The following is a 25,184-nucleotide window of genomic DNA, read 5'->3' on the forward strand; positions in this document are numbered from 1 at the left end:
AATTTCTAAAATTAAAATGTAATGGCCCAGTCTTGCAAGCACTCCATCCGTGGAGCTCTGAAGGGGGGAGAGGGGTCCTGGTTATATTAAGTCTCACTTTCTCTAGCTCCATCTTGCTGTTTCCCTATGTTGCACTATACAAGCCATTCTTCCTTGTCCTAAAGGTATCCACACTACTTAGTGAAACTTATTTACTATCCAGATTGAGGGAGTTATATGCATTATTTTTTATAAATATCACATGCACCTTAGTTTACCTGTGTGATATTATCCCGCCTGGCTGCATAAAGTTAAATCAAAGGAGGCAGCAAGTGATAGAAATGAAGAAATGGCAAAGATAAGTACTATTATAGAGAATGCCTTTGTGGGGGAACAATGGGGAAGCTTAGTTGGGGAATACTCCTGGCCTGGCTCCAACTAGGCTGGCAAAGTTTACTCTTCCTAGGCCAAACGAAGGAATATAGGAGATGCCAAATCTTAAATATGCTAAGCCTAGGGAAGAGGAGAGGGTTGAGTGGGCTGTCAGCAGCTGCCCTGAAGGGAAACAATGAGGAGGGAAAGAATTCAGAGTGCAAGTCTGTTTCTCTCAACCTAGAGATGGAGATAACGGGGCTGAATGGAATTTACAAAGCCCACAAGGAAAGATTAAGATTTAGATGAGGGGAAATATGCATACAAACCTTTATTGTTTTTACCCTATGCTCTGAGTGCTATTGACTTTTGGGGTGAATAGATAATGCTGTGGTTTTTGAAGGAGCTGGTTTTCAGTCACTTTAATCAGCCACTGTCACCAAGTCCTCCTGGAGGAGAAGTGTTAACAGGTGCCAAGCACAGTTGGTCCTGTTGTGCATCAGGGTTGGTAAGTGGGGGCTGCGGCCCAGAGACCCAGTCCTGGAGTGGTAGGACTGTGTGGTTCAAACTGAGAAGGCTGAAGATAGCAAAACCTGTGTAATACGCAGCTCTTCCTGTAACCATGATAAGTGCTAATTCCAAAACCAGCTTAACTTGTCCATAATAAGAATAATATAAGGAGAAGGGACACAATGAAATTGAAAGACAAAATGTAAAACTGTTAAAAGGACTTTTATTTTTTTTTTACAAACTGCAGGATTAACCTGTAAAACTCATTGCCATAATATATCCTTAATGGAAGAGCTTTGTGGTATTCAAAAAAGAATTAGAGATTAATATAGATGATATTGACAGACTTTAAAATGTTTTTATCTTACCTAATGTAACTAACACCTTGCACTACAGGGCATAAGACAGCTTGTAATTGATAAGAGTTGGGAAGAAAGGTCCTCGTAAGCAGATCTCCTATATGGTGTCTTGAATCTTTCTCTGAAGCATCTGCAATTGCCCGTTATCAGAGACAGGATTATGCATTTAGATGAATCACTGGCATGATCCAGTGTGGCAGTTTCTGTATTTCTAAATAAGTATGCATTACTGAGTAACCACATTCAGGATTTTGGCTGGCAGAAGAGTCACACTCTGCACTTTCTGTAACTGCAGTGGCCCAAATCCTTCAGTCCTTACCCTGTCTTTATACAGGCAAAACTGCTTCCATTAAAGTAATTAAGGACTGAGTGAAGACTGTAGTTTGGTCCATTTTATGTAATTGTAATTAGGCAAGATTAGCTAATGTACTGTATTGAACAGTACAGTTTCTTTCTGAAATTCCTGGGAAATTTTCTGTTGTGGCTTCTAGTTTTCTGACAAATATCGTCTCATTTTAAAATGGCAAATGTATATGAATTGTCTTCCAGATGTTCCCAAAATGCATTTGTCTGGCTGTAAGAAGAACCTGTGGTCATAAAATATTTTTTCTTTTGATCCTATTCCTGTTACTCAAGCCACATCTCCTCCACTCCCTTGATTAAACATCCTTACTGTGAGAACTACCACTATATCTCCACTTTGTTCCTCTTCTTTTCCCATCTTTCTTTCTCTTATTTCTTCCTCTTCTTTGTTTTCTATGACTCCTCTTTTCTCCCATCTGTATTTCCTTCCCTGAAGTAACTCTCAGTTCCTGGTCTTCATGGGCTTTGCTGCTACCCCCTTCCATTTTCCATTAATAAAATTATTAATGCTAACACCAAAGTGTCATTACTGGAATTTAGGTTCAACATCCTCACGCCATACCAAGGGATGGGGAGTATACAGAACTAATGTTTCAAGCTATCAGCAGACTCAGAAAGACAAGAGGGTATCAATTTACGCACAGTTCATTTGGAAGGCTATCTTTACAACAACAGGTTTTTTTTAATGAAAATTTTGATTCTGGAATCTGAGTATTTGATGCATTTTAGTGGCATTTATTAATCAGGCCATGTAGGGTGGATGTTTGATGCTGCAGGTCTAATAGTAATAATTCAAATTCTAACCTCTAAATCTAGACATTGGGGTAGCATGTAACTATTCTTATTTTGCACCTTATGAAAAGCCCGGGTTAACTAAAAGAAGGTGACATGAATATTTATTACAAAAAACACACTAGCAAATTTTAATGGCTAGGATGAGGATGAGGTAAACATGGATGTAACGATCTGTTCAAGGTGAATTAAAAGGACTGATATACATTTAAAAGCTTAAGTGTGTTGGAGTGAGACAGTACTTTTATGGTAGCATGGCAAGCGCTAATAGGCCATGATTATGAGTTATATAGTGCAAACATCTTTTACATTATTGTCAGAATGTCGATGGGAAAGAATTAACATCATCCTTCTAGAGGTTCTCTTTCTTTACTGGGCCCAAGGAAATTTATAACTGAGAAATGAAACTCACAAAGATGCAACTGCTTTCATAATCCAATGCAGCTGTTATAAATATTGCATGAAAGTTGCATGTACAGGGTAAATCACCGTTTTTATTAGTTGGAATTTGCAGAGTCTCATGATTTTTCTGTTCATGAAAAGTCATTGTATGCTGTGTAGATGCGCTGTATATATTGTTTTAATGTTTATATTTAATTGTTCAAGGTCAAATGAAAAAAGCAATGGCAAATTTTTCCTATGCAGGAGGCCAAGATTTGTTAAACTGGCATCTTCAAAATCAACTGAACTTTATAATGTAGCCTCGTCTTAAGCACATCATATTTTCATAGCAATGACAATGTTGGATATCTGTTGCAATTAATATCCAAATGAGAAGCATCTTTTTATGTATGGCAGATTTCAGGATCTGTGCCGAAGATAAAGAATTAGTGTATGTAAACAATAGCCAGGGTTGCAATTAAACTATCCACAGGTAACAAGTTTATACTGCATCTTGTAATAGCACCTTTTAGTTTTTCTGAAAACATTTTAACACACCTGAATCAGATTAGCAAAGTCAATAATGAGTTCCAAATTTTAGGGTAACTTATTAAAAAGCATTATCAGTAAGTGTCAGGGGAAAAAGCTTGTACTAAATGTTATATTTAAAAATGAAACACCCACCTGCACTTATTGCATAGGCCAGAATCAAAGAACACTAGTGCCACTGAAATGAGCCTGGCAAGCATAAGAAGCCAAAGCATGAAGATTTCTATTTCTAGCTTTAAAAGAAAAGATTCTGATTTTTCATTAAACTTTTTGCCATCCTGATCTATATTCTGAGTTAATGGAGTGTGTAGAAATCTGAAATGCATAAGGGCAGGAAGGTTCAGGATGGTGTTATTTCATAGAACAGTGATTATTTACATGGAATGAGACACAATATAGCAAAAAGATAATTTTTATAATAATGGGTTAAATAAATTCCTTGTTGCCTGAAGTTTTATTTTATCCCATTGGCAAGTGAACATTCTATGGTATCTTTGTCTCTTGGTAAAGATTTCTTTTTCTTTGTTTTATGTGATCTAACTCCTTTGTAATGGATTTTCAGTTCACTTCTACTGTGTTAACCTAAGTTAACTAATGAGACAAGATGCAATTGTGAAGTTGCAAAAAACCACAGTACAGCAGATTGTCAGAAAGTTTTGCTATTGCATATCTATACGTTTAAATCATACTACTTTTATTAAATATGTCCTATATTTATCTTCCCTATTTGAACAGAATCCAGAGCTAGTCCGAAACATCTGTCGCTGGGTTAGACAAGCTGTTCAGATTCCTTTCTTTGCAAAGCTGACCCCAAATGTCACTGATATTGTGAATATTGCAGTGGCTGCCCAGGAAGGTAACAAACTCAAATGCATGTACTATACAATTATATTGATTTGCAGCTTTATTGCTCAAAGCAGTAACAAATATTAATAAAAGCTAGTATGAAACAGATTGTTTAAAATATTTAGAGTAAGCATAGTGCTTGCTATTAAAGGTTGTCTATACAATTTTGCTCTATTATGTTTATTAACATATAAAGTGAATACTGTAAACATCTATCTATCTAGAAAGAGCAGTTGGTGATATAGATATAGAGATATAAAATCATGATTTTATATGTATAATATGGCCAAAATTTATTTACCATGATGTAGCATTTTGGAGTAAGACCAAATTTTATGGGGGTTTTATATCCATTTTTTCAGTTTTCAGAATGCTACATCCTGGTAAATACTATTTGTCCAAACAGATAACAGACTCAGTCAGTTAGGCTCACTTAATAGTTTCACTGCATTTCTCTTTATGTAACCGTAATTTCTTCATTGAGTTCTGGTCCCTATGTGTATTCCACACATGGGTGTGTGCATGCATGCCATGCACCCAAGTCCAGAATTTCTAGCAAGCAGTGTCCTTTGGCCTGCATTTACGCAGTAACCATGCTTCAAATCGAGGTCATAAGAGGCAGTGCAAACCAATACCTCTCTAGTTCCTTCTTACTGCCACATGGTCTGAATCAGAATCCCTGCGTCCATGGGTTTTTCCAGCTTTTACTATTATTACTCTGCAAATAAATTTGTAAATAGCTTATAGTTCATATTAGCATAGTTAGAGTTCTTAGTATAATTAGTATAGATAGTGTTTGTTCTAAGAGTCTGGGATGTGCCTGGAGTCCCAAGGTTCAAGAACTGTGTCTCCTCCCTCTGCTCCTTTTCGGTGAACGACAAGCACCAACATTGTCTCTACTGTCTGGGGAGATGAATATTGCTGCAAAGTGCAGCATATGTCACTCTTTTCCATTGTAAACTCATGAGCGTAGATTAAGAAAATACCTTATGGAGAAGGCTCTGAGGCCTCACTGTGTTTCGAGCCAGGGAGATCCCCCTGTACATCCACATTTCCAAAGACCTCCACATACCATTGGAGGAGGTTCAAGACGTCCAACATTGGCTCTTAGATATTCTGCAGCCTATAAGTCAGAGCAAGGTGGTGCTCCTGTTTAACAAGGCTATTGTAAGGTCTGGCACACCTCAGCCTCATGTGCCAATATGCCTAAGAGGGCCAACAGGCACTATTTCATCTCCATCAAAGATGCTGAATTTCTCTTCTCCCACCTAGCATCCAACTCCCTGGTGGTACATGCAGCCAGCGGAGAGCAAAGTTACAGGATCCAAAGACAACTCCAGCTGATAAGGCCTTAAAGAGGTGGGGCCTTTTAGGGAGCAAGATCTTTTCTTTTATGAGCTTACAGTTCCATATCACTGACTATCAAGTCTTGTAGGAACATCTCAACTAGAACCTGCTACCTAACTACAAGGAAACATGGACTCATAGTAGGCAGCCAGGCAGCCGTCTCAAAAGTCTTCAGGTATCCCACTCATTTAGGATAACCTTCAGTTTTCAAAGATCTCAGGTCTTTCCATTAGCTCACTGTAGGGCCATCTCATGGTAAACCCATATACTGTTTTTCACAAGAAAAAAGTCTTTCTTCGATTGCATCCTAAATTCCTATTCGATGTTATTTCAGGATTTCATGTCAACTAAGCTGTTCACTTACCCATTTTCTTCTGAAACCCCATGCCTTTGTTAAGGGGAAGAAGCTCCATTCTCTCCGCATCAGACACACCTTATTAATTTATCTGCAGAAGACCAAATCTCTCAGAAAGTTTCCTAGTCTATTTCTCACCATAGCAGAGAGGTTGTGAGGACAAGCTGTATCCTCACAGAGGATCTCCAAATGGATTTCTGGGTGCATCATCATGTGCTACAATTAGCTCAGATCCCTCCACCTGGCAGAGTAAAGGCACATTCCACCAGAGCATAATCTGCCTCTATAGCATCACTGCAGGAATTACCATTGCTGGACATATGCAGGGCGGCTACCTGGAGTTCCATTCAGACTTTCACTAAACATTAGGTGCTAGTTCAAGCTTCCACCATGGATGCAGCTGTGGGAACTGCAGTACTTCAAGCATCTTTTTCGCCAGCATCCTCACACCCCCCTCAAATCTGAATACAGCTTGTCTATCGCTCATATGTGGAATACAGATAGGGACCAGCACCCAAAGAAGAAATGGAGTTTACTTACCTGTAACTAGAAGTTCTTCAAATTGTGTGGTCCATATCTGTATTCCACTACCTGCCCTCCATCCCCTCTGCTTCAAATCCTTCTGGATTTGCGATAAGAGGAGAAACTATAGGGGCACTGGCCCATGTTTCCTCTTATGCCCTTAATCTAGAGCATGAGATGAATTACTGCGCATGTCTGGGCCAACAAACACTGCTTGTTAGAAGTTCCAGACTCGGGCACATGGACCACATATCTCTAAGAAAATCCAGTTACAGGTGAGTAACCTCCATATTCACAATGTGTAATAAGAGTAAGGTCCAGATCCACTAGCACAATATGGTCCATTAGCCAGTATAACCAATCATGAGAATGCAGGGGGATCTCCAGAGCTGTAGAGCTAGTGTGGCAAATCCTATGTCTCACCCAGCGAAAGGAGCATGGCCAAGGACAAGAGAGATCGGTCTTAGGAGCCCCTATGCTCAGCTGCCATATCAGCCCCTTAGGGCCCTTGCAACTGATGCAAGTTTCCTTCAGGCTGGTCTTACTTTTTCTAGGGGACTAGCTAGCCAACCCAGGATTGGTTTTTTAAAGCCCCCTTTCATACCTCCTCCTGATTTGCACTGTGCTCTTTGGCCTCAGAGCCTCTGGGTCTAAATATCTAACAACTTTACTGTTTCTATATTTATTTTCCTCTGTTGTACTTGTACAGGATGTTTAACAAAAAGTGAATGTTATTTCTTTCACAGGTGGTGCAGATGGTGTTACAGCCATGAACACTGTGTCAGGACTGATGGGACTAAACGCAGACTGCACACCTTGGCCTGCAGTTGGTAGAGAAAAGAAGACCACGTATGGTGGCGTGTCTGGTAAGTGATGTCTTTTTGATCCATAATGCTTCCTTGGAGGCTGACAAAACATCGGGAGGTCCTTGTAGTGGGCTAGAATATCATGTCTGCAGTAGTGCTGAGTTCTTAAAGCTCACTGATGGTCAATGTTTCTAATAGTCATGACAGATGGAACAGATTGAGTGTGAAGACTCTTGTGTTGCCCTTTCCTTAATGGTAAAACACTGCAACAGAACACTGTGATAGGGTCACTAGAGAAGGAGGAAAATCTCTTCTCTTGTGACCCACAGTTTTCCTAGAATTTTTCATTCTGTCACAATTGTCAGGCCACATGTTAGACAGAGGCTAATGAAAGGGCATTGTAAGGGGAAAATATAAACATTCCAAGTGCAGTATGTGTATTGTAGGCTGAACCTTTCTCCTACCACACTGAAATCCACGTACGATAAATCCTTTTATTTTCTTTCCACCATGATAAAAACAATGTATCACCTTTAGTAAATATATGCATATTATATATCCTTTTTCTTTGTAATATTTATACTTGTATATATGGTATTTCAGTGTGATGATTCAGGATATGATTTTAAAACCAGCAACAAAAAGTTTTATACTCTAATTCATTGCCTATCCTCACTAATGTATTAATCTGTTGACCCTGTGCATGCTGTCACTGTGACAAAGTCCTGCAAAGACAATGCTGTGAGCTTCTTGACTGTACTGGTATGAAGATTAGTTTCCATGGTGATAGAGAAAGTGGTAAATATACATAACATAATAGCATCCCACTGTTCAAGTAAAGCACCACTGAATTGGTCCAAAAAAATTATTTGGAGTAAATTGGACAGACAAAAAATGCTTTATTTTATGTAGTTATGTTATACTTCAAGAACATAGAGGGGCAAATACAATGGGTTGGGATTTTTTAATTGACTTTAATGTGTACAAATCATATACAGTGGTAAATTGCCTGTTGCCTTGGATAACTAAATAACATCCAGAAGTTTTTAAGGGCACCTCTATACTACAGTGCAAGGATAAAAAAAATCTGCTTATTGTATAATGATTATTTCATAGTGACTGTCAAACAAGGCATTAAAATATTATTGATATGCAGAATGGAGGATGCAGAGAGAGAGAGAGAGCAGTTACACAGTGTTAGGGTTGTAGTACTCACTAGGCTTTCTGTCAGCCCATTTCAATTTTTCCAGACTGCCATGTTGACAGCAAAAGAAAAAAGGAGGTCACAGTGGGTGCTGTGCATTAAAAATTAATAAAATAACTATTACAGTAGTATTTTATATAACTAACACTATTCCCATTTTCTCATTTAAGCTGCAATTTCTGAATATTCCTTCCTACCATAAGTCAATCTAATAAAACCATAAAATTACAGCATTATGAAAAGTGTGTCCTTTGTGTCACAAATTTAAAACATGTATATTGTGTAAATTATAGCAGCAGCTGAATGCTCAGCTGTACCTAAGAGTTTCCTCAGCATTTCTATATTTTCTTGATTTATAATTCTGCTATAAAAATTCACTTTTGGTATCATAACAGATCCCAGCCTGGGAGAGGTTTGGGTTTTTAGTTTAAAAACATACATATAAAAAGGGTGTTTTTTTTCATTTCTCAAGCTATACATATATCAAAAGAAATAGAAGATGGTGGTTTGGGATGCAATCTTACACTCATAACACCAACCTGAGTGTCTTTAAAAAAAAAAGGAAAGGGGAAAAAAGCACCCAGCCCATTGAGTTTGGGTATATTTTGAGAGTACATTTCTGTAGACAATTAAATAAATTGGACTATAAATAACATCACTAAGGTCCCAATCCTCCAACTCACTGTATGCAGGAATGCCATAGAGCTCCAATAAAGTCAAGCGTGCTATGTACAGACATAGTGATACATCTGTGAATTGCAGGACCATGGCCTAATAATGTACAAATGTATAAAAGTGCAAAAATAATTCAGAAGAGAGCTAGCCAACTGTCTTAATAGGAACATAAAGAACAGAGGGAGTATGTCTAGTTGTTAGATCAAGAAACTAGGAGGCAGAAGTCTTGGGTTCTATTCCTAGCAGCTTCACCAAGGTCCTGTTGTGTGTGTCCCTAAACCAGACACTTGACCTTTCCAAGCTTTAGTTTCCCTGTCTGTTAAATGGAGATAAGACCATTTACATGCCTATAGGCTTGCTTTATATTATTTTCTTTTACATTCTATGCAGCCGTATAGATTTTTGTTGCTCTTTCAAAAGTAGAAAAAACCATCAGATCATCTTTTTGGGCTAAAATTTATCTTTGATGTAAGTCAAAGGTAGTGGTGAATATGGCCCATTTTCTGTACAAGATTTACAAAAGCAAAATACTTGAGTGGCTACTGTCTTTTTAAAAGATCCCCATTGTACTGGAATGTACACACTAGTTGTGGAGAAGCTGTCTGGATCATAGATATTAGAGATGGAAAGGTCCTACCTTGTGGTCATCTAGATCATCTCCCTGCCAATACATGCTTCTTCCCTGCAATAGATTATGTGGTGCTTTGTTTCATCTAGTTTGAAATGGACTTGTAGTACTTCTTATCAAGGGTTTCCCCTCAGGAGGGATGTACAGTGTAAGGTAATATGTCCAGTTGCTGTGTTTTCTATGCTAGCACTGAAGTTGTCCTAAGGGTGGGCAGCATTCCATTCTCTGCTATTTTACTATTCTTGTATTACTGAATGAAATACATTATTCTAATAGAATTAGCTCCAAATAATACATTTACAAGTTTAATAAAAACCTACATTACAGAGTGAATGGTAAAGTCTGTAAATGCCCTTATCCAGATGTGGCCTGACTTTTCCACTTCAAGCCTTTCCCAAGAAATGGACTTCCTATATAGAGGATTATGGATGTGCCCTCACCATGGTATAAACTACAGAAACTTCTTTTATGAACTGTTCCCATTTGGCTATCTCTCCCTTTCTCTGCTTTGTACAGAAGTGACTGCATCTGGAAGGGCTGTAATTACCCTCCCTTTCATGGGAAAGATCTCATTTGAAAGAAGTTATATTTTTAAATTCCTATTAAAGAATTAGGGTGTGGAAAATATTTTCCTTTGATTTATTTAAAAGGAATAAAAAGGCCAATCAAAACAGCTGTTTAGAGAATTCACTGCCTGGAATTACAGGGTAGTCTCAGAGATGTGCTTCTGTCATCTTTTTAAATCTCTTTCCAGAGACAGCAGTTTAATAATGTTCTTCTGAAAGTACAATTCAAATTGGAGTTGTTATATTCAGTGTTAACTTCCCAGATGCTGAATGGGAAAATAGATTCCTGTTTTAAGTGTTATTTAACCTGTTTTAAATTGCTGAACATCAATAAGCATTGTTGTTTCTCTCATTGTACTGTATTGTTGATGTGATTACTTTGACACTGGAAACTACTCCTTGGCGGTCAAATCCTAAACCCAGCTCACAGATGAAATAGAGTAACTGGGCTGTATGCTGGAGAGGTCTATGGAGTTCAAGAGGAAAGAATCCTTCCCCCACAGGTTGCAGTGAAGCACCATTGCTGCTATGCACCCACAACACAGCTCTAAGGCCACAGTATACCCATAGTCTCCTGTGCCACCTCTTTAGGGAGGGAATAATATTATATTCATCCTAGGGTTGCCAGGCATCTGGTTTTTGACTGGAAGCGCCCAGTTGAAAAGGGATCCGGGCGACTCCGGTCAGCACCACTGACCAGGTCGTTAAAAGTCCAGTTGGTGGTGCAGTGGGGCTAAGGCAGGCTCCCTGCCTACTCTGGCTTCACGGGGCTCCTGGAAGCAGCCGGCATTTCCCTCTGGCTCCTAGGCAGAGGCGCGGCCACAGGGGCTCCGTGCGCAGCCCCCGCCCCAAGCACCAGCTGCGCAGCTCCCATTGGCTGGGAGCCTTGGCCAATGAGAGCTGTGGGGGCAGCACCTGTGGATGAGGGCAGTGCGCAGAGCCACTTGGCTGCGCCTCCGCCTAGGAGCTGGACCTTCCGGCCGCTTCTGGGAGCTGCCTAAGGTAAGCGCCACCCGGACTCTGCACCCTAACTCCCTGCCCCAGGTTGGAACTCCCTCTTGCACCCAAACTCCCCCCCAAGGCCTGCACCCCTCACCCCTTCCCACACCCCAACCTCCTGCCCCAGCCATGAGCCCCCTCCCACACTCAAACTCCCTCCCAGAACCTGCAACCCCACACACTCCGAACTCCTCAGCCCCATCCCCACACCAGAGCCTGCACCCCCAGCCAGAACCTGCACTCTAACCCCCTCTCCCAGACCAGAGCCCCCCGCAGAAATGAATCCCTCATTTCTGGCCCCACCCCAGAGCCCTCACCCCCTCCTGTACCCCAACCCACTGCCTAGCCTGGGGAAAATGAGCAAGGATGGGGGAGAGTGAGCGACTGAGGGACGGGGGATGGAGTGAGCGGAGGTGGGTGCCTCGGAATAGGGGTGGGGCATGGATGTTCGGCGGGGACTTGGGAAAAGGCAGCGTGGGGCGGGGCAGGGATGTTCGGTTTTCTGCAATTGGAAAGTTGGCAACCCTAATTCATCCACTTCCTTAAATGAGATCCCAGTAGCTGTCCACTCCCTCACACAGTGCAACAGTATGGGTCAGAGCCTCCCATTTGGTTTCTCCTAACTATTAAGGGAACAATACTGAGATCTGAAACTACTCACATGCATTAAGCTGATCATGTGTGCTTGCAGGACTACAGTTTGCTTTTATAAGACATTCAATAAGCATTTTACTATTAGTACTTCCTGTATATGTGCAATATTAAATATTTTTTTTAAAGTTAATTCTCATTACATGTATTTGCACAAGAAATAGTTATGGCTGGCTCTGAGAGAGATGTTACAGTCTACTATGTAAATAGTAAATAATTTGAAAATTGTGTGTTTTATAGGTACTAGAGGTGTTAGGTGTTTTTCCTTTTAAACTTAACTTTAAACAGAAAAAAAATCTGAAATTTTGCCATAAGTTTTCACATGGTATTTACATATTCCAGATGTGTTTTATTTTTATAAAAATACAGAGTACCTGTTATAGGCAAAATGGAGTGGGTTAAGAATTAACTTTTGAGTTCTCTGGCTTCCTGTCTCTTCCCCTCCCCCACCCCCCATGCCAGATCCTTAACAATAAATTTGTAACACCATGTGCTGGACTTCAGCAAAATACTTCTGTTAAAAGTAGTTAAAAAGCTAAATCCCTACACAATGTGCTAAATATGTTCCCCTTAATGTTACTGTGATAAACATTCTGGCAGTGTTCTACAGTAATGCCGTGAACCCATTTTACAATAGTGATATTGCCATTACTATAGAACACTGTAGTATTTTTATAAGGTTACTGTAATGTTGTTTTATGTAACTATAATATAGTGTACTAAAATGTATGTTTGTGTGTGTCAGTATAAGGGAGAATGACAAAGTTATAGCTTTGTTGAACCTTTACAGTACATTTTTTCTCATAAGAACTGTGGCTGACATCAGGAAATCTTGGAAGGAACATATCTATAGTAGGTTCAGTTAGCAGATGTGAGAACATATAATTGTTACAATTCAGTATTGATACTTAATTTTAGTTACCTTTCAAGTAATTTAGTGGACCTGTCTCTTTTTATGAAAATCACTGTGATACACCAATTGTGTCTTTTAACAGGGTGTTACATATTCTATGAAATAATTGGCATTATTAATAGGAACATATATTCTAATCTATTTAAATGTATAAATTCAATTGAAGGGGAGAAAGCTGTATGTATAATAAGTGCTGTTTTTTATTTTAAGTCAATGACACACCATTAAAAGAAAATCTGAAAAAAATAAGAGCTTTCACTTTCATAATCACATCTTTCTCAGTGACTGCATGGTGGTGATTTTGATCAATAGACATTAATGGAAATCTCTCTATCATTGGAAATAAATAATATATGTATATACACTTATGTTAGCATAAATATACATTGAGAAACATGTTAAAGAGTATATATTAAAATGTATTTAGAGAACAGTGTAGAACAGGAGTACAGAATAAATATATATTAGAGCTTTAATTTGGGGTTATTATTTCTGTTAAGTGTAGCTCAGCCATTAAAGACTTATTTACATATATTATGTACAGATTCACAAAGAATTCTCTATTTTCTGTTATGTCTTTTCTGCAGCCTGATTTCTCTCAGTGTACTGCCGTCACTGGTCTGTTGCAAAAGAGATCAGAGCCCTAATAATAGATTTTTGACAGTGAGCTCGCCTGCTACCTGCCCTACACAAATCCTCACTGTTCATGTTTGCTTCATGGCAACAAAGCAGACAGAAGGAAAATGCCAAGTGCTGAGTTTGAGGTACAGACCTGCCGTAGCTTGACATTTCAGCAGAATAGCAGTTTATGAGATGCATAATTTTTCATCTGGGACTCAGCTGCCATTTTCATAGAAGCTTGCAGCTCATCGACTGACTGGAACTAGGGCAAAGGTTTACAACGTAGATCAAGGTCTACATCCTTTCCATAGCCATTTTAAAAATAAGTATTATTCTGCAGATAAGGTCACATAACTGAGCATCTTTTTCTTTCCACTTTTAATATTTTCTAGTATACTTACAGAAACTGAAAGATTTAATAAATATAACACATGTTTTTAAAACTAATTAAATTTATCCATTGAAGAACTAAACTAATCATCTATTAAGAGTGAAGCACAGGTCTTTGGATAAAGCATTTAAATATGGCAATATTTCTTCCTTCTGTTGGTTTCAAAGAGTTCATGCCAAACTTGAAATTAATAAAAAAATCTTTACTCTAAAAGCAAAGTTAGTTTGGCTTATATCATTGGAAAAAATGCGGTGAGTTTCAGCAGCAGTTCACCATGTCACAGTCTCATATAGAACAATGGTACAGTACACTGGATTAATTAAAGAAGCCTTACAGAGAACTGATTTCTCAGTATGTCAAGATTTCAGTTTTATGTTAAATATTTTCTAAAGGCCAGACCCTTAAATCTCAGGGGCTGTACCAAGCAGTGAGCTGTGAATTTAACCATAGGCTAACTGCTAATGATAAGGAAAAGAGTCCAAGTTGAGGCAGCTGTAATACAGTCATTGGATTAGGCTATCAATCACTCAGTTCCCTGAGGAACAGGCAAAGAAGACAAAACAGTGAAAAGGGAAATTAGGAGAAGAGGGCATGACTAGAATGAGATTCTTCACCAAATTTATCTGTTAGTTGGTTTGAATCCCCCAACTATCACACAGAAACGTCCAGTGTTGTTTTCAGATTAAAAGCAATGTATTTTTCCAAACCCCTAGAAAACTATCCAATCAGCATTAACTATTGCTATTCTTTTCAGGATAGTTTTTTAAAGTTGCAGCAAACAACAGTAGTTGGTCATACACTGCCGTTTTAATAACACATGATTAGATTAATGTGTATGTTACTGTTGTTGAACACCATGTAGTTTTCATTGTTTACATCAAAATTTATATAAAATGTCTCCAGTGAAAATATTTCATTTTCAAATGATTTTTTTAAATGAACGGTTATCCATTGAGGTACCACGTTATATTGATTATGGTAGTATCCCCTACTAGAGGTGAAGACTAGCGTTAAAGAGTCATTTGGCTGAAATGATACATTTTATTCAGACACTTTCATATATGGTATGAAAAGAGAATGACTATGAACTACTCTATCCAACAATGCAGTGCAATAATGCATTTAGTTTTAATCTGGGTCAAAATGGCATCAATGAAATGGGAGTTAATGCATACAGTTAAAATAGTGGAATACGTTGCACCAGGTTTCCTCATAAAACAGAACGTAGCATTTGATGTGATTAGCATAGACAGTTATAACATTTTACACTCTGCAGTTAGCAAGAACAATTTATGGATATAACTAGTCTATTGAAGAAAATTATTATCTTTTTATTATTATTAGATGTTTTCATGCCTTGTGAACCATGAGGCAACCCAGTGTTTCCACCTCCATCTGTCTAGTGCCACATTTCTTGCTCCATTGAAGTCTGCTTCCATGAGAGCGACATCTTTCTTAATGGTTTTCTGATATATCATCTGTTGTCCTCCTCTTTTCAGTCTTCCACAAAGTAGTATCCAATATAGAGGGCTTGTCTAGGAAAATATAATTTTTTTACATCTATACCACATGCCCAAAGCACATCAGCTTTCTTTTTCTATAGTCTGTTGGCCAGTCTTTTGTAATAGCATTTGCCAAGTTTCAGAAGCAGAGAACAATGTGGGCATCACAATGACATTGTATAACTTTATCCTGGTTCTTGCGTGAATCTCCTTATCTTTCCAAATATTTGCCAGTCTCGTCTGTTGAAGTAAGGGGAGGGGAAAATGAATGGATAAAGAAAATATGATTGGGTTTATTTTTTTTTTCAAAACTGCTTATAGTGGTTAATAGACATGAATGTACAAGATATGTGAACTTTGTTGTCAGCTATGTATGAAACTAATTCTACTCCCAGTACCAGGAACAGGATTGGGACTATTGCTATTGGTTATGGCAGCAGGGTTAACATTCTGAGAAAGCACAGCAGATCCAGTGGAGAATTAACCTCTCTCTTACATTTTTGATTATGAGGCACTTTTAATTTTAAACAAGCACATGCAAAAAATCCTTCAAAATATTTTGGATCAATTCTTTTACTAGTAAAAATGCTGAAAGCTATCTGTAGGTAGGGTCTGAATGAGCTCGCTAGTGATGAGCTGGGGGAGAAGACTTCAGGAACTGATTGTTTGCATAGACACACCCACTCTGCCTAGGTGTGCAGCATGATGGAGCTGCCTTGCCCAAATGATCGCTTTTGGTTGGTGTTGGATTGCAAATCACTTTGGCCTGGTCTACACTAACCCCCCAAGTCGAAGTAAGGTACGCAACTTCAGCTATGTGAATAACGTAGCTGAAGTCGACATACCTTACTTCGAACTTACCGCGGTTCAGACGCGGTCCACACGCGGCAGGCAGGCTCCCCCGTCGACTCCGCGGTACTCCTCTCGTTGAGCTGGAGTACCGCAGTCGACGGCGAGCACTTCCTGGTTCGATTTATCACGTCCAGACCAGACGCGATAAATCGAACCAGGAAGTTCGATTTCCAGCCGCCGAACTAGCGGCTAAGTATAGACCAGCCCTTTGTTATTGGGTGCAGGGGTAATAAAGTGTTGTGTACATCAAGGGGAGCACAGCTATGCTTGGCATGCCCTGATTGAGGGGTTCACCCTCAACTGAACTGTGCTTGCAAAGCAGGGTGTATGGGTGTCAAAGCCCAGTGGAGATGAGGGAGGGTGGGGACAGGTGTTTCTATCTGGTGGTGTGGGCTCTGCCTCAGGGCCCTAAACCATTTGACTCTCCCCTTCTTCACTGTGTAATGACAGAGCTGATTAAGACTTAATTGAGAGTCTTTTGTTGTGGCTCACTAGAGCTGAAATCATTAATAACCAGGTCTAAGCATTAGGCCTTCTATGGAATAGTGTCTCTGGTAAAAGAGACTGCCCAACCTGCATTAGCAGTGAGGCTCCCCCACTAACAGCTGAAATCACTGAGAGCTGTGTTAAGCGATGGGACCTCAAGACATCCCTGTAGAGATGGCAATGGCGGAATGAATGATGATGGAGCAGCCGGCAGTGGAATGAATGAAGGCGGAGTGGCTAACGACAGAGCAGCCAATGGCAGAGTGAATGATGGTTGAGTGGCCAGTGGAGGAATGGCCGGTGGTGTAGTGAATGATGGTGGAGCAGCCGGTGATGAAGTGAACGACCACTGAGCTTCTGGCGAAGTGGCCAGAGTGAGAATGAGTGACCATGGAGTGGTGGCAGTGGGTAGTGATGCAGAGTAAACGACACAGCAGCAGCAGCTGAAGGGTTGCTTGATGCCGCCTGCCCATGGTGGGAGGTGAACTCATGCAAACGCACCTCTGAACTCTGGGTCAATGCTGACGAAGGACAACTGTGAGTCACGTGCAGTGAAGGAAGTGGGACTAGCATGTTAAAAGGACATTTGTTGTTGGACTTTCACACCACAAGGTGAGAGACTGAGCAAAAGAACACTGCCCAATATACTCGGGGGCGGGGGGTTGCTAATGGTCATGTGTTTTCAAGCCATGCTTGTGGTGTTTTCCCCATTTAATGCCAGGTTCCTTTCCTCTTTTATTAAAAGTTTTCTTTTCCATACAGAGATTCTGTGCTTGTGAGAGGGGAAGTATTGCCTCTTAATGGCACCGAAGGGTCATGTGTAATTTTTCCAGATTACTGGTTGGGAGCTCGAGCCAGTTCAGTGTTGCACTGTCAAAAGGAACCCCTAGTTATTGAACCCAGCCCTTGTTGCTGCCGACTCCACCTGGCAGGAAGGTTACAAATCAAATAAAACTTCTATTGCAGTTCACTTTTGAGGCCATCCTACATGTCATAGCTGTTTTAAGTGTCTTATGCACAATTATTATTTTTGGAAAATCACTTGATATTTACCGGTAAGTATTTTTCCATTCACTCTAATATGGCAGTGAACGTAAAATATACAAAATTTCAAATAGTAAAAAGCTTTGGTAAAGCCTGTTGCAAAGTTTTTGTTTTGCACCAAGTCTCAGCACCTCATAAGATACATAGTATGTATATGCCAGTCTTCAGGCCAAATCCTTCACACCTTACTCCCCCTGGTATCCCACTTAAGTCAATGGGAATTGTGTCCAAATACATAGTGAGGACTGGAGGATTTAGATTGAATACAGACTGGTCAGATTGTCTGGGGCAACAGTGAGGGAGAAAAATAAAGGAGGAGGCGTGAAGGACTGCTGTGCAATTGGAGAATCGGGGGGTTAGCCTCTATGGGGTGGATTTTCACTACTGGGAAGTGGGCCTAAGCTTTGGGGACAGGGAGCAGTTAAACAGATGCACAGTATGTGTAGGCAGTTGGAAGTGAGGTACATTGCATTTGGAAGTAAGGAGGAGTCACTCTTGCAGATTCAAAAAAAAAACAAAAAAAACCCAGCCATGCAGATATTTCAATGCAGGAGGATCCAAGCTTTTGGTACAAGAGCAGGGACTGCTTATGAATCAGTATGTGTAAGTGGCTGGGACTGGTGTGTCAGTGCTATGATGTGGTGACCTAGATGAGCATTTTGGGTGGTCGTTTCAGCTTAATCAGGTGGCCAGCAAGTATTCGCTGTCCATGTACCGTTGCAAGCCTTTGTCAGGTGATGATGAAACCATGCTAGGAGACAGGGTTTGAGAATTCACTGAGCCTTGATGTAAGAAGGAGAGGGAGGAGCTGGCCCAGGAGATAGGTCTAGGTGTGGTTGAATTCAGATGTAGATATTACAAGATCCTTTGCTGCTGACTTTATCAGACCTGCAGGTGACCTTGCTGCTGACTTTGAGTTCCACATGAAACCTTGTGGTAGAATTAATGAGAATGGTTTATTGTCTCCCATAGAGCTTATACACTTTACTTGTTGTTCACAGCACAAATGTTTTCTAACTTTAGCTCCAACAAGGTCAAGGATGTGGCAGAGTTTGTAAACAACTCTGGTGCACAGCTGTGCTAGCAGATTTAAAAACTCTGAGTGCTGACCTGCTGCGGGTCAATTAGATCCCAGTCTTTTCCAGGGCATTACTTAATTTTTAATACTGATTTCTAGTATTTCATTGAATATCATATGTTTGTTTTGATCACCTTTGTATTCAGAGTAATAATCTCTTTTCATCAGAAAGATCTACAGCAAGTGCTTACATTTCTTCAAAGAAAACCATTTAAAGGACATTCTCTGATAGAGATACTTTAGGATGGAGTTAAGATTGTAACTTGTATCTGTTACTTTGGCAAAAAAAAGAACAACAACACATGCACCACATACGTTCAGTAAGTGAAGAACTGAAAAATGAAGAAGATCCAGGAAAGTCAGAGTTAAGGATAAAGAATTAGGCATTTTATAATTCAGAGGTGCATCTTCTCCTTCTTTCCCATCCACACTGACTCACAGACAGCAGCTGCACTTCTGAGAGATGTGGGAAGCTGGGCCACCAGATACTGTCTTTTCTCTCCATTGTCACTGTTGAGAATGTATCCCATCATCTTCTGTAACCAATGTCAGCTGCTCAGCTGGCTCCTCCACTGAGCTAGCCTCTTCATTGATTGAGGATGAATTAACAACACAGTGGTGAAACCGGCTCATCTGCAGGCAGCTAGACAGCTGTGCTAGCTCTAGCAGTTTAGGCACTGAGTCAGCTTGTGCTCCCTTCCTTGGGTTCCTGCATGCAAACCAGGGCCCAGGAATTTCACAGTTAAAAAAAAAAATCCTCCAACAAACCCAGCATTGAGGATTTATGATGGGGATTGTGAATCATGTATGTATTCTAGGAAAAAACATCTGGACAAACTTTTGACTGTAGCTTGGCAGATTATGGATTTTTCAGTTCACTGGCAATTCTAAAAAATTGAGAGAAAAATCTCTCTTCGGGTTGAGAAAACAACTGAAAACAAATGTAAAAAAGGTTGACTAAGTGAAAAGTTTTTTAAAAAGGTCATTTTTGGGTTGAATAAAACATTTTGTTTGACCCAGAATAAAATGTTCTTTTTTATTTTAAGAATTTTGTAACTTTTAACCAGTATTACAGGAAATTTTGAGGCAAAAAGTAATTTTGAATCAAAAGATTGAAGTCTCATTTCAAAAAGTCAAAATGAAATATAAATTGAAATATTTCTTTTTTTTTAAAAGTTGTTTTGTTGTCACCTGAAAACATTTGATTAAATCAACACCAACACCAGTGTTGCTAAATCTGCATTTTTCACTTCAGTAAATGTTTTGGTGAAAATTTTTTGCTGAACTCTACTTTCAAAGTGAGGCTTCATTTTACATCTTTTCACTGAAAAGGGTGAGAGGCTGTAATGGGATGTGTAAACTCCATACAGGTGAACAAAAGATTCACAGGAATCTGAGAGCTCAGTTAGTCCACCTTGTGTCAGACCTAATTTGTTATAAGACACAGCTGGGGAACAGTTGGGTCTTCTTCATTAAGGAAGGAAGGGAAAGGTACAGGGGAAGGTCTAGGACAGGGCCCCAGAATAGAGACACCCAAGAAAAAAAGAGTGAGAGTTCCCTCACTCCCAGACAGAAACTGTAGGGAGGCGGTAGGAGAGGAGCTAGCCGCGATGGTAGGCCCTGAGCAAAGGGCAAGACTCCAAGGAAATACCCCTGTGTGTTTGTGTCTTCAACAGGAATAGGGAGCTGGGGAAACCAAGCAGGATTGAAAACTCAGCCTCGTATGGGCAATGGTTGTTGGAGCTAGGTTTGGTTTGGGATTTTCTACATTCTATTGGGAGATTCTGGAGGCGAAGCCTGGGAAACTGAGAGGAGAGTGGGACTGCAGAAGAGCCTAGGATGGGTAGAAGACATTGTGTTGATGACTAGAGTAGTATGGGACTTTGGAAAGGGTGAGACTGAATGTGCCCTGGCTGGAGAGCTGAGTTCGAAGAAGGAGCCAGGGCGAGAACAGCTGTCAGCAAGGGGCGTCAAAGAAAAGGAGCCTGCTACCCAACACCCACCAACATGAGGGTGCACCAGCGAGTGAGCGAGTTCTACAGAGGCTTAGTAAAAAAAGAAAGAGTGTGTTGAGATTTTTGGAGGGGTATAAAGTTAACTACTCGGGGGGAAGTGTTTCTGTTATCACCCTCCATCCCAGCACTCTTGTGAATCACTTTTGTAATTTCCCGAGCCTTAGTTAGCTCTGATTTGTTGTGATTTCACCCTAGTGATCACATTTTTATTTGGCTAAATCCTGTGAGCATTCTGTGTTTTTTAATATCCTACTTGAATAGTGAGCAAATCCTAACACTGCAAGCATAAAATAGAGAAGGGGAAAGATAGGCAGATTTGTTCTATGAGAGTTAGATCTTGGATTTGTATTTCGTTGCACGTTACCTCATCTCCGGTGAGTTATCACCAAACGTGTTTAGTACAGTATTTCACAACCACAGGGACCTTTTTTTTTGGCCTTGCAAGTTTTCAAATAAATGCAACCAATATATAATAGTCAACCAAGCCATCTGCATTTTAATATGTATATATTCTTGCAAGAAACAGTATTGTACAAAATGAGCTGCATAAGCATCCTCTTAAAAGCAATAAATACATACAAAAATCCTACAGGAAAACTACTGTAGTAATTCTGTTTGCCAGTTAATCACCCATTTGCAATATCTATATTCCCAGATAATTGCCGGAGTCTTTCCGATTAACATACACTGTATAAAGCTCATTGTTAAAAGACCTGGCTTTAAATCCACAAGGGAGCTGACAGTTAAGGATTAAACCACCATTATTGAGTCACAGAGGGAGCAGATGAACAACATTAAGGTTGGTGCCCTGTTGTAACTAGATACTTCAGAGTTTGAGTCATGCTCCCAAGTGACTGTGGTATGTACAGAAGGCAAATGTGGAAAGGTGTCTGAAGAAGGTGTGTTTAGTGTCAAGAGATCAGGAAATACAATTACTTGGTTTCTACAGTACCATACCAATCTCAGCAAAGTTGAGATATTCTACAGATGCAGTGGAGCTTTTTGCCACCTAACAAACCCAAAAGGGAGATTACCAAAAGGAGAGGCAGCCTTAACTTACATTTGACAATCATATGCATTGGTGAAAACACAACATGATGTTCAGTTGTGAACAGCCATGCCTACGTGCTTCAAGGTCCTGTAGACCTCACTGACTGGATTGGGGAAAAAATGGCTGATTATCAGTCCATGATCCGTTTGTGGTGAGCTTAGGGTGACCGATTTTATAGGGACAGTCCTGATATTTGGGGCTTTGTCTTTTATAGGTGCCTATTACCCCATCCCCTGTCCTGATTTTTCACACTTGCTGTCTGATCACCCTAGGTGAGCTCATCCCAGCAACTCTCATGCCTAAATATTGACTGCCACCCTTAGCTATAGCTGCCACATCAGATGCATGACTGTTGATTCTGCCAGCCCTGGCAATATGTCCACTGATTTGTGGACAGTTGCCCAGTGCTATGCTGCCTGTATTTTAACAAGGGGTACTCCTTTTGCAGCCTTTGAGAAACTTTGTGTGTCGGGAGTGTACATTCTTGGGGAAAGATATTGTGGAATCTGCATAGTTGCTTTCTCTATTAAACTAAATGGCTTCCTCAAAACCTACCAAAGAGGTGATTTTGAAAGTGGGAATACGAAGAGACCATGTTCACTGGTGGTTATTCTAGGCTGCTGCTTTGCACTTCTGAGAGTATGCTGTGCAGCAGCATGCTTATTGATTTGCCTAGTAGTTTTATGTGTCTAAGAAAGTCATCAGGGAGGGTGTCTTCCCCCTTTTCTTCTCCCGCATCTCCCTGAGAAGCTTGTGAAAACCTCTGGAAGTCCTCAGTGGGTCACATCAGTGGGACTCCTCTCTGACAAATCACAAGAGGTCTGTCAGGTGGGGAAGGCATGGAAGCACTAGTGCTTTCCCACTGCTTTCACCTTCTGCATTGCTGAGCTGCTCCTGGGTGCCACTCTCCCCACCAGGACACCTTTGCTCTTGGCAGATCCTCCAAGTCTGCTCCCAGCTGCCCCAACAGAGACTGGTGACATTTTCTTGGTGTTTGGGGAGCCTTACATGCAGGAGTCCTAAAGGAAAAAGTGACATGCTGAAAATCTGATGTATTGGCAAACAGAGCTTTGGCATGCAGGTCTCCTCATAGGCTGATAGGCATGAAACTTGATCATTTTAGAAAATTTGGGGGGCTTATTTGACTCATCTGCATTACAAACTTTTTCTGAAGGCATCAAAGCAGCCGATTCTAACTTTGCCTGTTTTCTAATCTCATGTCAGAGAGAAAAAAGTCAAAGTGGAATTTACATGCCTGATGTAAAAATATCTTGCAATAGGTTCATGTAAAATAGCTGATATTTTTCTATATTTTAGTAAACTCTAATAAGAGCATTTGCAATCCCTTAATGCTATTTCTCATATTCTTGTTACAGTAGGTGTATGGAAAACACGTTTCCTGGTTTTAAAAGCTCAAAACAAATTTCAGCAGTTTAATCTCAGTGTTAGAAAAAGGATCACAGCAGCTGCTGTAGTATTTTGTATTTAAGCTAGTTTTCGTAAAGACTCGTGACATGCTCCCTGGGAGCTAAATATTGACAGGCATGCTCTGGCAAGCAAGATCTAGCTTGCTGAATTAACAGAGCTCAAGTCTCTACGTTGACACTGTAACCCAAGTCTGAAAACTATTATCCTACTCCATTTATTTTGGTTTTATAGGTGATACTGCCACTTGAATTAGGGATTTCCAATGTATCTTACATGCTGTAACCATGAATTAATTTGATTTGAGAATAAAATACTTTCAAGGCTGCTTGTATACTGAGGGTAGATAACATCTTTAGTATCCATACAGTATGTGAAATGGCAAATGGTGCCATAAAACACGCATGATTTCAAACTTCCCAACATAAAAAGTAACTATTAAAAGTAAAAGGGCTTATAGATATTATTCATCTTTTGTACAATTATAACAACCACATCCCAAACTATCAATCCCTGAAAGGCAGGGGTCAAAAGCTAAGCTTAGACATAAATTCATTACAGGATATAATTAAGAAGATTAATTTGTATTATGTAGCTAAAATACCACAAATGGTTATTTTTTTCTAATTGTAAATGCATCCTGTTTATAAAGCTTACTGTTTACTTGTTAAATTTCTGAGTAAAGAATTTAAGCCTCTTTGGGCTCCTAAGAAATTTGGCGGATAAACTTAATTGATTACCAGATGTATTGTGCAACATATGGTATTGTACAGCCTTTGTGCGTGTTTCATAGTATTTTCTTAAATTACCAGTATTTGTTTTGATTCCAAAAATGCATTTGTCTAGGCTCTGTGGTGTATTGGATTTAAATGCTGACTTTACTATGCTGGACAGATTTGTTAGAATTTTGCATTAAACATTTATATTTTTGTGAGTTTTCCTCATTGAACATTCCATACAAAATATGTCAATGATAGTTCATACAAATGTTGCCTGTTATAAAAGTTTCTTTAGTAATAATAATCAAAATTCCTTCTCAATACTGTATGTCCAACAAGAAAAAGGAAGCAACTTTTGCTTTTGTCCAAAGATATTTTCCTTAGGCTAAAACAAAGAAGTGCTTTCAGTATGAAGGTCTTTCCTTTTAGACTGACAGACAGAAAGAAACGGAAAGTGTCCATGAGTGAGCACAGTACTGCTCCGATTCTTCAAGTTGTTGTGCACAAGAAGACTCCTATATTTGTGTGAAGCCCACTGACTTCACTGGGTTGCGAGTGGACATAAGCATCCCTTCATGAGGATCAGTTTACAGGATCGGACCCTTAGTGTGTAATTTACTTGGTAGCAGTAGCCACCTGAGCTAGCTCACCAGGAGTGTCCTGCTGGCATGTGAAGCGGATCGTTGTGCTCTTAAAGCACATTGAATACAAAATAGCTATAAGTGCCACAAAGTAGAGTTGGACTTGACTCCTGAACTGAACCATCAGATCAGAGAACACTCACAAATTTGGGAGCAGAAAGGTTGCAATCCAAACCCAGGTTCAGATCAGGATCTGATTTTTCTATGTATCTTTATAATGGGCTGAATCAAAATCCTAGATCCAAGCATAACTGAGCTTTTGGGGGCTCAAAATCTACACCCAGCTTTTATAGCTCAGTCCATCTCTAGTGCTGGGAATATTAAGGAGATAAATGAAGTCACCTAAAGAAATGGAAATAAAAATTATATGGCTGGTATCTGGTGGGTGTTAACTGCACTGCTTTGGCAGCAGTTTACCATCTTGCATGGATTTACTGCTTTCCACAGTAACAAGCATTATTTATTTCACTATTAATTAAATACTGGCCCCTTTGGGGGGAGATGATTTCTTGGCAAGAGCAAGGGAGATCTGGGCTCTATGC

At 39.9% G+C, this 25,184-nt stretch overlaps 1 protein-coding gene across 1 annotated transcript in view; it reads left to right on the forward strand.

The window, feature by feature from the left end:
* Positions 1–25,184, forward strand: part of LOC112119086 (dihydropyrimidine dehydrogenase [NADP(+)]) — a 601,635-nt gene that overhangs the window by 476,404 nt on the left and 100,047 nt on the right. The window contains exons 17-18 of the mRNA XM_024217640.3: positions 4,041–4,161; positions 7,122–7,241. Of these exons, the coding sequence (XP_024073408.2) occupies positions 4,041–4,161; positions 7,122–7,241 (241 nt within the window). The remainder of the gene's footprint in view (positions 1–4,040; positions 4,162–7,121; positions 7,242–25,184) is intronic.

The sequence above is a fragment of the Terrapene carolina genome, unplaced genomic scaffold, assembly GCF_002925995.2.
Source record: "Terrapene carolina triunguis isolate 2854851 unplaced genomic scaffold, T_m_triunguis-2.0 Scaffold211, whole genome shotgun sequence".
In the NCBI taxonomy this organism is placed as follows: Eukaryota; Metazoa; Chordata; order Testudines; family Emydidae; genus Terrapene; species Terrapene triunguis.